At 47.9% G+C, this 12033-nt stretch overlaps 1 protein-coding gene across 1 annotated transcript in view; it reads right to left on the bottom strand.

Annotated features, from left to right (window-relative positions):
* The window catches only part of LOC146868864 (histo-blood group ABO system transferase-like), a 598861-nt gene that overhangs the window by 206884 nt on the left and 379944 nt on the right, over positions 1-12033 (bottom strand). The window contains exon 3 of the mRNA XM_085613882.1: positions 10395-10454. Within this exon, the coding sequence (XP_085470008.1) occupies positions 10395-10454 (60 nt within the window). The remainder of the gene's footprint in view (positions 1-10394; positions 10455-12033) is intronic.

Below are 12033 nucleotides of genomic sequence, written 5' to 3'. Positions count from 1 at the left end.
AACTTGCATGGATCCCACAGCCTGCAAGACTGCAGCCTACAAGAAACATAGGTGCAGAGTGGTGCAACTTGCATGGATCCCATAGCCCGCAAGACTGCAGCCTACAAGGAACATAGGTGCAGAGTGCTGCAACTTGCATGGATCCCACGGCCTGCAAGACTGCAGCCTACAAGGAACATAGGTGCAGAGTGGTGCAACTTGCATGGATCCCACAGCCTGCAAGACTGCAGCCTACAAGGAACATAGGTGCAGAGTGGTGCGACTTGCATGGATCCCACAGCCTGCAAGACTGCAGCCTACAAGGAACATAGGTGCAGAGTGGTGCAACTTGCATGGATCCCACAGCCTGCAAGACTGCAGCCTACAAGGAACATAGGTGCAGAGTGGTGCAACTTGCATGGATCCCACAGCCTGCAAGACTACAGCCTACAAGGAACATAGGTGCAGAGTGGTGCGACTTGCATGGATCCCACAGCCTGCAAGACTGCAGCCTACAAGGAACATAGGTGCAGAGTGATGCGACTTGCATGGATCCCACGGCCTGCAAGACTGCAGCTATAAGGAACATAGGTGCAGAGTGGTGCAACTTGCACAGATCCCACGGCCTGCAAGACTGCAGCCTACAAGGAACATAGGTGCAGAGTGGTGCAACTTGCATGGATCCCACAGCCTACAAGGAACATAGGTGCAGAGTGGTGCGACTTGCATGGATCTCACAGCCTGCAAGACTGCAGCCTACAAGGAACATAGGTGCAGAGTGGTGCGACTTGCATGGATCCCACAGCCTGCAAGACTGCAGCCTACAAGGAACATAGGTGCAGAGTGGTGCGACTTGCATGGATCCCACAGCCTGCAAGACTGCAGCCTACAAGGAACATAGGTGCAGCGTGGTGTAACTTGCATGGATCCCACAGCCTGCAAGACTGCAGCCTACAAGGAACATAGGTGCAGAGTGGTGCAACTTGCACGGATTCCACGGCCTGCAAGACTTCAGCCTACAAGGAACATAGGTGCAGAGTGGTGCAACTTGCACGGATCCCACGGCCTGCAAGACTGCAGCCTACAAGGAACATAGGTGCAGAGTGGTGCAACTTGCACGGATCCCACGGCCTGCAAGACTGCAGCCTACAAGGAACATAGGTGCAGAGTGGTGCAACTTGCATGGATCCCACAGCCTGCAAGACTGCAGCCTACAAGGAACATAGGTGCAGAGTGGTGCGACTTGCATGGATCCCACAGCCTGCAAGACTGCAGCCTACAAGGAACATAGGTGCAGAGTGGTGCAACTTGCATGGATCCCACAGCCTGCAAGACTGCAGCCTACAAGGTACATAGGTGCAGAGTGGTGCAACTTGCATGGATCCCACAGCCTGCAAGACTGCAGCCTACAAGGAACATAGGTGCAGAGTGATGCGACTTGCATGGATCCCACGGCCTGCAAGACTGCAGCTATAAGGAACATAGGTGCAGAGTGGTGCAACTTGCATGGATCCCACAGCCTGCAAGACTGCAGCCTACAAGGAACATAGGTGCAGAGTGCAGCAACTTGCATGGATCCCTCACCTAAATTCAAAATGTGTTAGTGATGTTTGCTTTCAATGTGTGATTAAACAAAGAAGACTAGCTTAAGTTGACCAAGGTGATGCAGTACTCAAAGTAGTTCTGTCACAGACACCTTGTAGGTGTATTCATGAAGCCCTCACCCACCAACCTAGTTGGTGGCATGCTTCATCATCGGGCCCACCCAGTGACACCTAGTATGTCCCGGGTGTGCTACGACGCCCGATTACAGCGGAGCTGGTATATTGCTGAGAGTGCAGTGAGGTTGGGTGAATTGTGATTTAAAACGGCTTGGTGGTGGTCCCAGTACCCAAGGGTAAATTAAATTTTAATAACTGGGCCGACACCAGCGGTTAAAAGTAAGGCTACAGGACGTGTAAGGGTGGAGAGTTACTGCCCCCTGCGTCCTTCAGATGGTCGACATGTTTCAGCCAGTGCCTTAGAGTATTCTGGCTTTCCTCAGGACCGTTTTTAAAAGGGTGTGGTGAAAATAAAACAGACTTAGTGTTGTGGTACAGACTATGTGATACACTCACTAAGGCGTTTTTCTATGTGTGAGAGGGGGATTCCCTTCTCATGCATACCTGTACAAACAAACATTAAAAACAAGGACAAAACATTTGTAGAGAGAGTCAGTAGTCAATTTAGACATCCGGTCAACAATGCTTAGGTGGCCGGCACTATAGTGCATGGTGAGAGGACTATAGTCGGCTAGGTGTGATGGTACTGGTGGTGCCATCAGAGTGAAAGTACGCAACTAATTAAGAGCGTGGTGTGGCTAAAACACGGAAATCACACTGAAGGCAGGTGACTTAGTGTAGCAGGGCGCAAGGAAAATGTTCTTACGTTTTGGGTTATTAGCCAAGGCTTCCTGGAGGGAAGCGGTAAGGGGATGACCCTATGAGAGAAAAAGAGATAGGCTGTGGGAGTTAGGGACCTGTAAGGGAAAAAGCGCTTACCCAGTTTGTTGTTTGGAGGCTTGTCAGGATTGTCATACTCACAGTCTTTCTGGTCAGTGCCTGCCTTGTGCAATTCATGAGCATGAGCAATAACCCGCTGATACACTGAGCATGCACGAGAGACTAGTGTGCAAACTACGAGCATGAGCAGCAACTACATCTAGGGGCAGTGCTACCTCGTTAACCTCAGTATAAAAAGCCCACACGCCGAGAGGCTCTTTCTACCGGAGGACGACGGCGGGACAACAGGTACAAGGCAGGCACTGACCAGAAAGACTGAGTATGACAATCCTGACAAGCCTCCAAACAACAAACTGGGTAAGCGCTTTTTCCCTCACAGGTCCCTAACTCCCACAGCCTATCTCTTTTTCTCTCATAGGGTCATCCCCTTACCGCTTCCCTCCAGGAAGCCTTGGCTAATAACCCAAAACGTAAGAACATTTTCCTTGCGCCCTGCTACACTAAGTCAACTGCCTTCAGTGTGATTTCCGTGTTTTAGCCACACCACGCTCTTAATTAGTTGCGTACTTTCACTCTGATGGCACCACCAGTACCATCACACCTAGCCGACTATAGTCCTCTCACCATGCACTATAGTGCCGGCCACCTAAGCATTGTTAACCGGATGTCTAAATTGACTACTGACTCTCTCCACAAATGTTTTGTCCTTGTTTTTAATGTTTGTTTGTACAGGTATGCATGAGAAGGGAATCCCCCTCTCACACATAGAAAAACGCCTTAGTGAGTGTATCACATAGTCTGTACCACAACACTAAGTCTGTTTTATTTTCACCACACCCTTTTAAAAACGGTCCTGAGGAAAGCCAGAATACTCTAAGGCACTGGCTGAAACATGTCGACCATCTGAAGGACGCAGGGGGCAGTAACTCTCCACCCTTACACGTCCTGTAGCCTTACTTTTAACCGCTGGTGTCGGCCCAGTTCTTAAAATTTAATTTACCCTTGGGTACTGGGACCACCACCAAGCCGTTTTAAATCACAATTCACCCAACCTCACTGCACTCTCAGCAATATACCAGCTCCGCTGTAATCAGGCGTCGTAGCACACCCGGGACATACTAGGTGTCACTGGGTGGGCCCGATGATGAAGCATGCCACCAACTAGGTTGGTGGGTGAGGGCTTCATGAATACACCTACAAGGTGTCTGTGACAGAACTACTTTGAGTACTGCATCACCTTGGTCAACTTAAGCTAGTCTTCTTTGTTTAATCACATATAAATCCCTCGGGGACATGGACTAGCTTTCTAGTCCTCTCTCTCCCTCTTGTTACACGCATGTTTTCAATGTGTAACACAGCAGCTGCTCACTACTATTACTACAAATAATCTGTGACACCCTCCCATTTCTCACATGGGCGGTCATGTTTTGCTATAAAAGAAACTTTTTTACCGCTGTTGGATGAAACATACAGCATTTCTCAGCAAAATGTCTGCAATGGACTCTCATACATCCCCCACATAAAAATGGTATTTAAAACTATCTGTTTAAGAATTATACGAGGTCATCAGGGCATAGGGTGACCAACTGGCATGGGTGCAAATTCAGGACAGTGAGTGTAAAAATTCAGGACAAACGGTCCAAATTCAGGACAAAAATTCAGGATAGGAGGTCAAAATTCAGGACAAAACATCGGGGCAAAAAGTACGTTTTACAGACACATCAGAGGCGGTTGCACTATAGTATATAAGTAATCCCATCTATATCCAAACATATTCATCCATTTACAAACCTATCCATCATGTATCCTTCCTTCCATCATCCCGCCATCCACACTTTCACTCATACATCCATCCATCCTTTCACCCTATCCATCAGTACACTCATCCATCCAGTCTTCCACCCATCCATCCAGCCATTTACCCTTTCACCCATCCAGCCATCCTTTTACTTATTCATCCATCCACCCAGTCACTCATCCTTCCACCCGTTCACCTTTTCAGTCATCCATCCATCCTCCCTTTCTCTCTCCTTTGACCCTTTCACCTAGCCATCGTTCCTTCCTTCCATCCATCCACCCATCCTTCTACTCATCCACTCATGAATGCATCCATTGACCCTATCACTCATCCATCCTATTACTCATCTATCCACCCATTCACTCGCCCATCATCCACCCTTTCACTCATCCATCCACCCTTTTATTCATCCATTCACCATTTCACTAATCCATCCAGTCATCCACCCATCCCTTCACTCACTTGCCCACCTTTTCATATTAATTATGAGCTGAGTCTTTATCTACAGAGGTGCATACAAAAGAGGCCCATCAAGAATTTCACCCTTGCTGTAGTTCCTAAGGTAAGTTCTAGGATAGGCCATGGGACGGACATACCCCCCACCCTGAATCTAAAATGGCGTGCTTCTTCTCCGGATATCGATGAACGCAGAAATTGAGCAGACAGGTTGAGTTCAGTAACTTGTGGGCAATAAACACGACACCTTAATCGGTCACAAGGGACAGTGGGACTCCTAAAGTTGCAACCAGGCCCAGGCTGCTGGCCGCCTTCAGTACACGCCGAGGTCCGCCTCAGATGCTTACCTCATTCTTGACCGGTGAAAGTCGAGGTGGAGAGCCATAAGGAGTCCTGGGGCAAAGGTATGGGGGCCAGTTGCACAGCAGACTTCTTTATGTATGCGGTGGGGTAGTAGCAACGCAACCGCCATAGTAGTGCTTCCGAAGACCTGCTAAAGCAGGGAAATATACTAAAAAGTGATCCCAAGCCCTGGAGCCTAAGCGCGGCTCGACCTTCTGTTGGCCATTCGTTGTACAGTGTATATACATGAGTAGCTATATAAGCTATAAATTAAATACATGTGAAGGAGAGATGGGGGGCACCATGGTGGGTGGTAGTCAGGGAATACATAAAGAAGGTGTTGGAAAGGACACCAACAAAGATTGTCGCCCTGGGCGCCACTAATGCACATAGTTTAGAGTTCGACAGTTCTTCCAGAGCCTTTGCAGCAACCACCTAAAACGTTTTTGTCCTGTTTTTGTGGTACACAGTTACACAAAAGCTATGCCTCATTGTTTAAAATAAGTTTGCCATTTGCAAACAAATACAGAACAGAGACGTTTTAAGACAAGGGCAAAGTGTGCAACTTCCAAAGACCCCAAGCTATAAAACCCCCTCCCACCCCTAGGAAGATGATCTATTTCTATATTATTTATGCCTATTTATCTCAACGTACCCCTCTCTCCTGTGTAGTTTTAAGGCTTGTTGGGCCCCAAGGGAAGACATATCAGCTGTTTCTGCATGATTCAGTTTCTAAAACTTTAACAGTTGAGTATTTTTGTGCATTATGTAAACTTCAATTTTCAGAAAATGGTAATAAAATTCACAAATGTTCCGAACAGGGGGCCCCTAAACATGTCATGCACAGGGCCCCGAAAATCATTACGATGACCATGATACAGGGCAGTAGCTATCAACGGTGGAGAAGGAGCAGCGACACCGGGTCCATTGCACACCAATTACTGTTGCCTTTTACTGTGCAAACAGACATTATCATTGCTTGCACTGGGGCCCGGAGCTCTCGTGTTACACCACCGCACAGAGACCATATTGTATCTGTCATTTAATCTAATATGTAATGCGTCGTGCGATGAGGATCTCCTGAAGAATAGCCAGACTGCAGGAAACCTCCAAAAATGTATTAGGCTCGGATTCTGACATTAACAGTTCCCCAGCCTCCAATCCAGCCAATGGCACCTGGAGGCCTGGTCCCTTTAGAACGCGTTTTACCGAGTCTACAGGTCAGGGGTCGAGTAAGGGTCCTGAAAAAATTTAAAAGGGAAAGGCTCAAAGCGTGCTCTGCACGTCCAGATGTGCCATGGCTGGGTACCCTAAAGCTGTTCTCATTGGCCCTGAATCCGGGCCAATGAGAGCACTCCTGTAACAGCGAGCTCTAGGATTGGCGGAGGACTTTCAAGCCAATCCTAAATCACTTTGTTTGGTCTCCACAGCAAACGGTTGGCATTAGAAAGGCACATGATTGGCTGTCACCCAACAGCTGGTAAAATTACAGACAAATGGCGTCTGTTAAAGAAACCTTCACAGACAACGGACAGACGGCCGAAATTAAGGACTGTCCGTTAAATTTACGGACGGTTGATCACCCTATCAGGGCAAGGCTCTCTGCAGAACAGAGCTGGCTCTATCGGGGGCCCCTGAAAGTCTGGGTCCCTGGGCCAGAGCCCACTTTGCCCATGCCTTGAAACATCTCTGGTGGATGGGCCTTTTGTCCAGGAAGGAATGGATGAACACTGACCATATGATGTTAATGTGGTCTTTGCACTCGCCCTGGTTTGGTCCGTTCTTGCCTCATGTAATTGGCCTTGCCACATATTTGGGTACAGTTTCATCTCTATTTTCGAGCAAGGGGGCACAATGGGGTTAAGAAAAGTAAGATTGCTGGTGCCATTATGTGGTGAGGTCAGTGGAATAACATTAACCCTGTGGGGGGGCAGAGCTCCAGGAGGCTCCCGTCTGGTACTGTGAATGGGCAGTGGTCCCCTGAGAGCGATGGGCCTCTGAGAACTCTTGACTGGATCCAGAACTCGGAGGCCCCCTCCATGTATTTGCAGGGCGGCCCTCAAGTTTCCTTACACTACTGGGTGGGGGCACCAACTGATGCCTGAGCGCTTAAAAAAAATATTTTCCCAAGAGTCTAGGTGGGGCGATTGGGTAATAGTGCCCCCAATCTGCCCCGGGGTGGGTGCAGAAACACGGATGCCTTTTTTGGGGTGGTGGCCTGGCTCCATGCCAGAGAAGACCACCCCCACTTTCTTTTTTAACATAAATCGCTGGTGGTCTAGCTCCCTGTTGCCCCCAGGGGAGGGGGGGGGGGGGGAATTGGGGGTAACCTCCTCAAGCAGCCCCCCGTCAGCTGGGAATGAGGGACTTGACCTTGCCCTGGGGGTCACCCCTCCCTCATAAGTATCCCTGGGGCCTAGAGGGTGGATCCCAGCTTGGGGATTGCCCTCCTGCAGTTATCCCCAAGTAGAGATCCACTTGGGAGAGGTACCGCTGTACAACAGGACATTGTTGCCTTTCCAGCGATACCTCTCCCGCTTGGTTCGGGGCTCGCGCATTGATCAAAGTGATACCACTCGGTGCCTACCGGTGCTGATTGGTTTCACTTTCAATCAGTGTGACATCAGGGCCCTGTGCACGCTATTCATTACACTGATTGAAAAAGGGAAGTTCATTCCTTGAAACCCAACATTTGTTTTTGTTTTTTAAATCTTTCTTGTGCTTGCACCAGAAGGATTTTCTTTCTCCCTGTGCTTGACGACCTGTTCATGCCAAGGGCACTACAAAAGGAGCGCACTCACCCACATGGAACCCTCCATTTCATGTTCTACTGCCCTTTAGAACGGCCTTCTGCCTCTTTTCTGGCTACAAAATAAAGTGAGACAAAAGCGCGGCTCTTAACCAGACCGCGTCCTCGGCAATGAAACGTAGGTGCCCTGCACCAGGTCTACTACAACTATTAAATACCTGGGCATTCACATCACTAACGACCTGTCACTGACTGCTCAAAGAGACATGGACATGCTGTTGGCAAAAACTGCCCTTGATTTTCAGAAATGGCCACTTTTACGACCCTCCTTGTGGGGTCGCATCCAGACCATGAAGATGGGGATGGCGCCTCACCGCAGTTAGATATTTGAAATGATTCCAATGAGTTTTCCACCCCGTCTGCTGCACAAACTCAACAAGCTCTGTAAGGGCTACATTTGGGATGGCCAACAGCCCCAGCTCAAACTTTACAAACTGCAAGCAGACACTGGTTCTGGAGGCCTCGGCTTGCCCGACATGATGCTGTACAACAGAGCTCCAGGAGTATTTCTGGAACAGCCCGATCGGGCACAGATTGAACGGCATCTCATTGGAGAACCAGTACCTTATGACCTCGTCTGCAATGCTCCCACCACGACAGAGGAGAAAGATAACCCTCTTCTCAGGGAAGCCCTGAATACCTGGGTCACTGCGCATGGGCAGCTGAAGCTCCACCCCTTCCTCTACGCAGCTGCCCCCATCTGGAGCAACAGATCTATAATGATCGAAGGCCTCCCAGTGGCAGCTGAATGGACTGAAATCATTTGAGCCTTACCGGAGGAGTTCCAACTGGGGGCACAACAGGAATGGAAGTACCCCAATTACGTCAGTTTCTCCCTAGTTCAAAACTGTCACTGGACTCCCCCTTCCTGCTCAGCCTTACCCCACTACTTGCGCAAATGGAGCTCCTTGCAGGAGTCCTTTCTGGATTATATAAAGCTTTGCTGGAAGAGATCATTGAACGCCCTCTCTGGACCCTGCTAGAGAACAAGTGGTAAGAAAAGCTTGGAAGGGATTACTCTGACTCAGACTGGTTGGAACTTTTGAATACTCACGGTAGAGGTCTCCGTGAGGCGCGGCTGAAGCTCAGTTACTTCAAACTGCTGCATGACTGGCACTGGGGGCCTCAGAGGTTGCAGGAGGCCCACCTCACCATAACATCTGCCTGTTGGAGGTCACCCAAACGGTGACATCTTACATCTGGTTGGGACCTGCGCACCCCTGCAAACATATTGGTGCGCCAGGTTACTGACACGAACTCGTGCAACCATCTCAACTTACAACTGCCTGTTGAACTGATCTTTTTACACGACACCCTGAAACTGCCTGGCCATGAAATGATGGGTAGCTACGTCACTGGCTGTGGCCTCAGTCACTATTCTCAGACACTGGAAACATAAACTACCTCCTACCCATGTGGAGTGGCTACAGGACATGTCCGTAGCAGCATCTCACGAGCAACTCATGTACCAGATGATGGACCAAACTCCAATTGTTTAACATATTTGACTCTCTTTCATGCCAATGGTACTTCTCTTTTGATAAGCCACTTCAAAGCTGTGACCGTTCCTGCCCGGTCCTACAGCTTCTTGCCAGGCTCACCCCTTCCATTATAAAACTTAACCACTGGAAAGGACTGTAGAGTCTCCGCCCACACTTGTTCCCCCTCCCCCTCTTGATAGGACCACAGAGATGCACAGGCCAACAGATTGTTTAACTTTGAGAGTCTGATTGTGTTTCAATAGCTTTCTGTACTTCGTTCTCAGTTGACAAGCATTACTTGTTAACGTAACTCACAAAGATTGAACAATGGTTGATGAAAATGACCAATAAAGAAATATTATTAAAAAAAAGCAAAAAGAGTGTGCATGACTTGAACAATTAAACAAGCACGCTTAAGAGGTTAAAGACTTTTTGTATTATAAATAAACATTACCAAAATACAAAACATGGCTGCCTATCAATACACCAGTGAGTGGGGGTTAGAGCGTGCTACAGTGGGTGCTGGGAAGGGCCAATATAAAGAGAATGGGGTATAAAAGGGTAGGGGGAGCAAGGAGCGAGAGGAAGGGAAAATAATGCTTTGTCTTCTGCAGTGGAAGGTCCGGATGTCTACAGTGAAGGATATAACTCATCCAATCCAAACATAGTGAGACTGAAAGGTTCTTTGGGCAGAAGCAAAACACAAGCGCATGGTGGAAGCCACCTAATCTGGAGCAGGGAACTGAGACAGACAAGAAAGCCATCAAATCATGAGCATTGGGTGGACCCACAGTTCACTCTGGGACTATATTGGATACAATAAGTCTACTGGCAGCAGACCGCTACAGCTGTCTTAAGGCAAGACCTAAAATGGCAGCTTAGTTATTAAATGCTGCCAGTGTCTGGTGCCCCAGGCTGAAATGGCAGGTTAGGTCCTTCAGGGAGGCAGGTCTCTTGTACCGAAAGGGTGTGCTTTCCATTTCTGTTCCTTCTTGCACTGACAGTCACACAACCAGTCATTGCCTTACTTGTACTCAGGGCCGGTGCATTTTTTCCTCAGATCCAAGTCTGCGTGGTTGGAGGAGTACCTGGAAAAGACAAGACAATACCACGTCATATACTGTGGTTGGACTTTCAGAGCTCACTCATTTCATGCCCTACTTTTGCCTGTCTATTGACATATTTTTTTAATGTGCCTCTTTGTATACAAAAACCAACCATTTATAACAGGCTCTGTCATTTCTCAATGCTATGGTTACTCCTACCCAATTTACTCAATGTGGTGAACTCCTCAGAAGGATGGAAGGCTTGAATTGAACTCATGACCTGGAAACACTTCCTGGAGGGTTTACCTTCCTGACACAAATTGTCAGTGCTCTCACAGCTTGGAAAGCTGATATGAGAATTCCAGAACAGCAGGTGTTAAAGTACATTCCATGGTTCCATGTTGAAAAACACAGACTACATAAACTCCAGACTCCAAAAAGTAGACAGACAGCACCAAAGTCTACCTTACAAAAAAATGCAACACATATTTTGAAATGAACTTAAATCCTAAACCCAGAAAATGTACTTACTACAGATGTTAGGGCTTGGTTAATTTGCGGCATATTCGGGGGCCGATGCTTGATAATGGGGGTTACATGCAGTGGAGGATATTTAGAGTGTTGACTTTTACAAGACATCTTCTTCAGTCTGTGTTTACACATGCTAACATTTTCAGGCAGATGGTGGCGTCCATCTTTTTAGTTACACAATGTGTATGGGAGGTGGAGCCAAAACCCTGTTTTGGGTTGGGTGCAATGTCTCTCAATGGTGAAGATCAGTACAGAAACACGATTTCTTTGAATGTCTGTAAGCACAAGCACCTCCCGTCATTCCTCTTGAGCACTTGGTGTTCCTGTTTGAAGAGCACCGCTGAACATTTTACTGTTTATGATTTTTTATTTTTTTAAATGTGTTCTGTTCTGAAGCGCTCCGGTCTTGCTGGCTCTTTTTTTTTTTTAACGCTGATTCATATATAGATATAAACCTGTTATAACTGTGGGGGGTTTCAAGAGACTTGAGAAAGAGAATAAGAACCGGATGTTGTCGGGAAAAACCCACCAAAGGCTGAGCGTGAGCGTGGCATTCCGCCTGAGTGTTTCTCCAGACGCGGGGCGCGACTGGTCAGCAAGAAGGCAGCGGGGACCAGCGCCTCAACTCAGGCTTGTGTGAGGTACTGTCTGTTTTGCGTAGAGTGCCCTCTGTCAAAGGGAGATTTCTGGAAAACTTGACAGGGATTTTATGGGGTGGTGGAGATGCTCTGACGATGACGTTAGTAACAATGATAATAGCACCCTCTTCACACCACACGTCCGCCACCCCAATTAGGAATTGTTACTTTATTGTTTGCTCTGCTCCTTGGCTCAAGCCAGGAGGCCACATACCTTATTCAGAGTTTGCTGAACCAGTGCGCCCTCACAAACCTGATGAATATTGCGTCCTATGTATTATATGGTGTATTATATCCTAATGCATTTATGGTGTATTATATCCTAATGCATTTAAAATAAGGTAAATGGGATATCCGTCATGTTTGTGACCGAGTAACCGTCCACCATACTCTAAATCCGGCCAAAAATTTTGAAACTATTTTACCAATGTGAACTTGGGTTACACGTATTT

The sequence above is a fragment of the Triturus cristatus genome, chromosome 1_2 (assembly GCF_964204655.1).
Source record: "Triturus cristatus chromosome 1_2, aTriCri1.1, whole genome shotgun sequence".
NCBI lineage: Eukaryota > Metazoa > Chordata > Amphibia > Caudata > Salamandridae > Triturus > Triturus cristatus.
The sequence above is the reverse complement of the archived record's forward strand: the minus strand, read 5'-3'. Positions and strand labels throughout refer to the sequence as shown.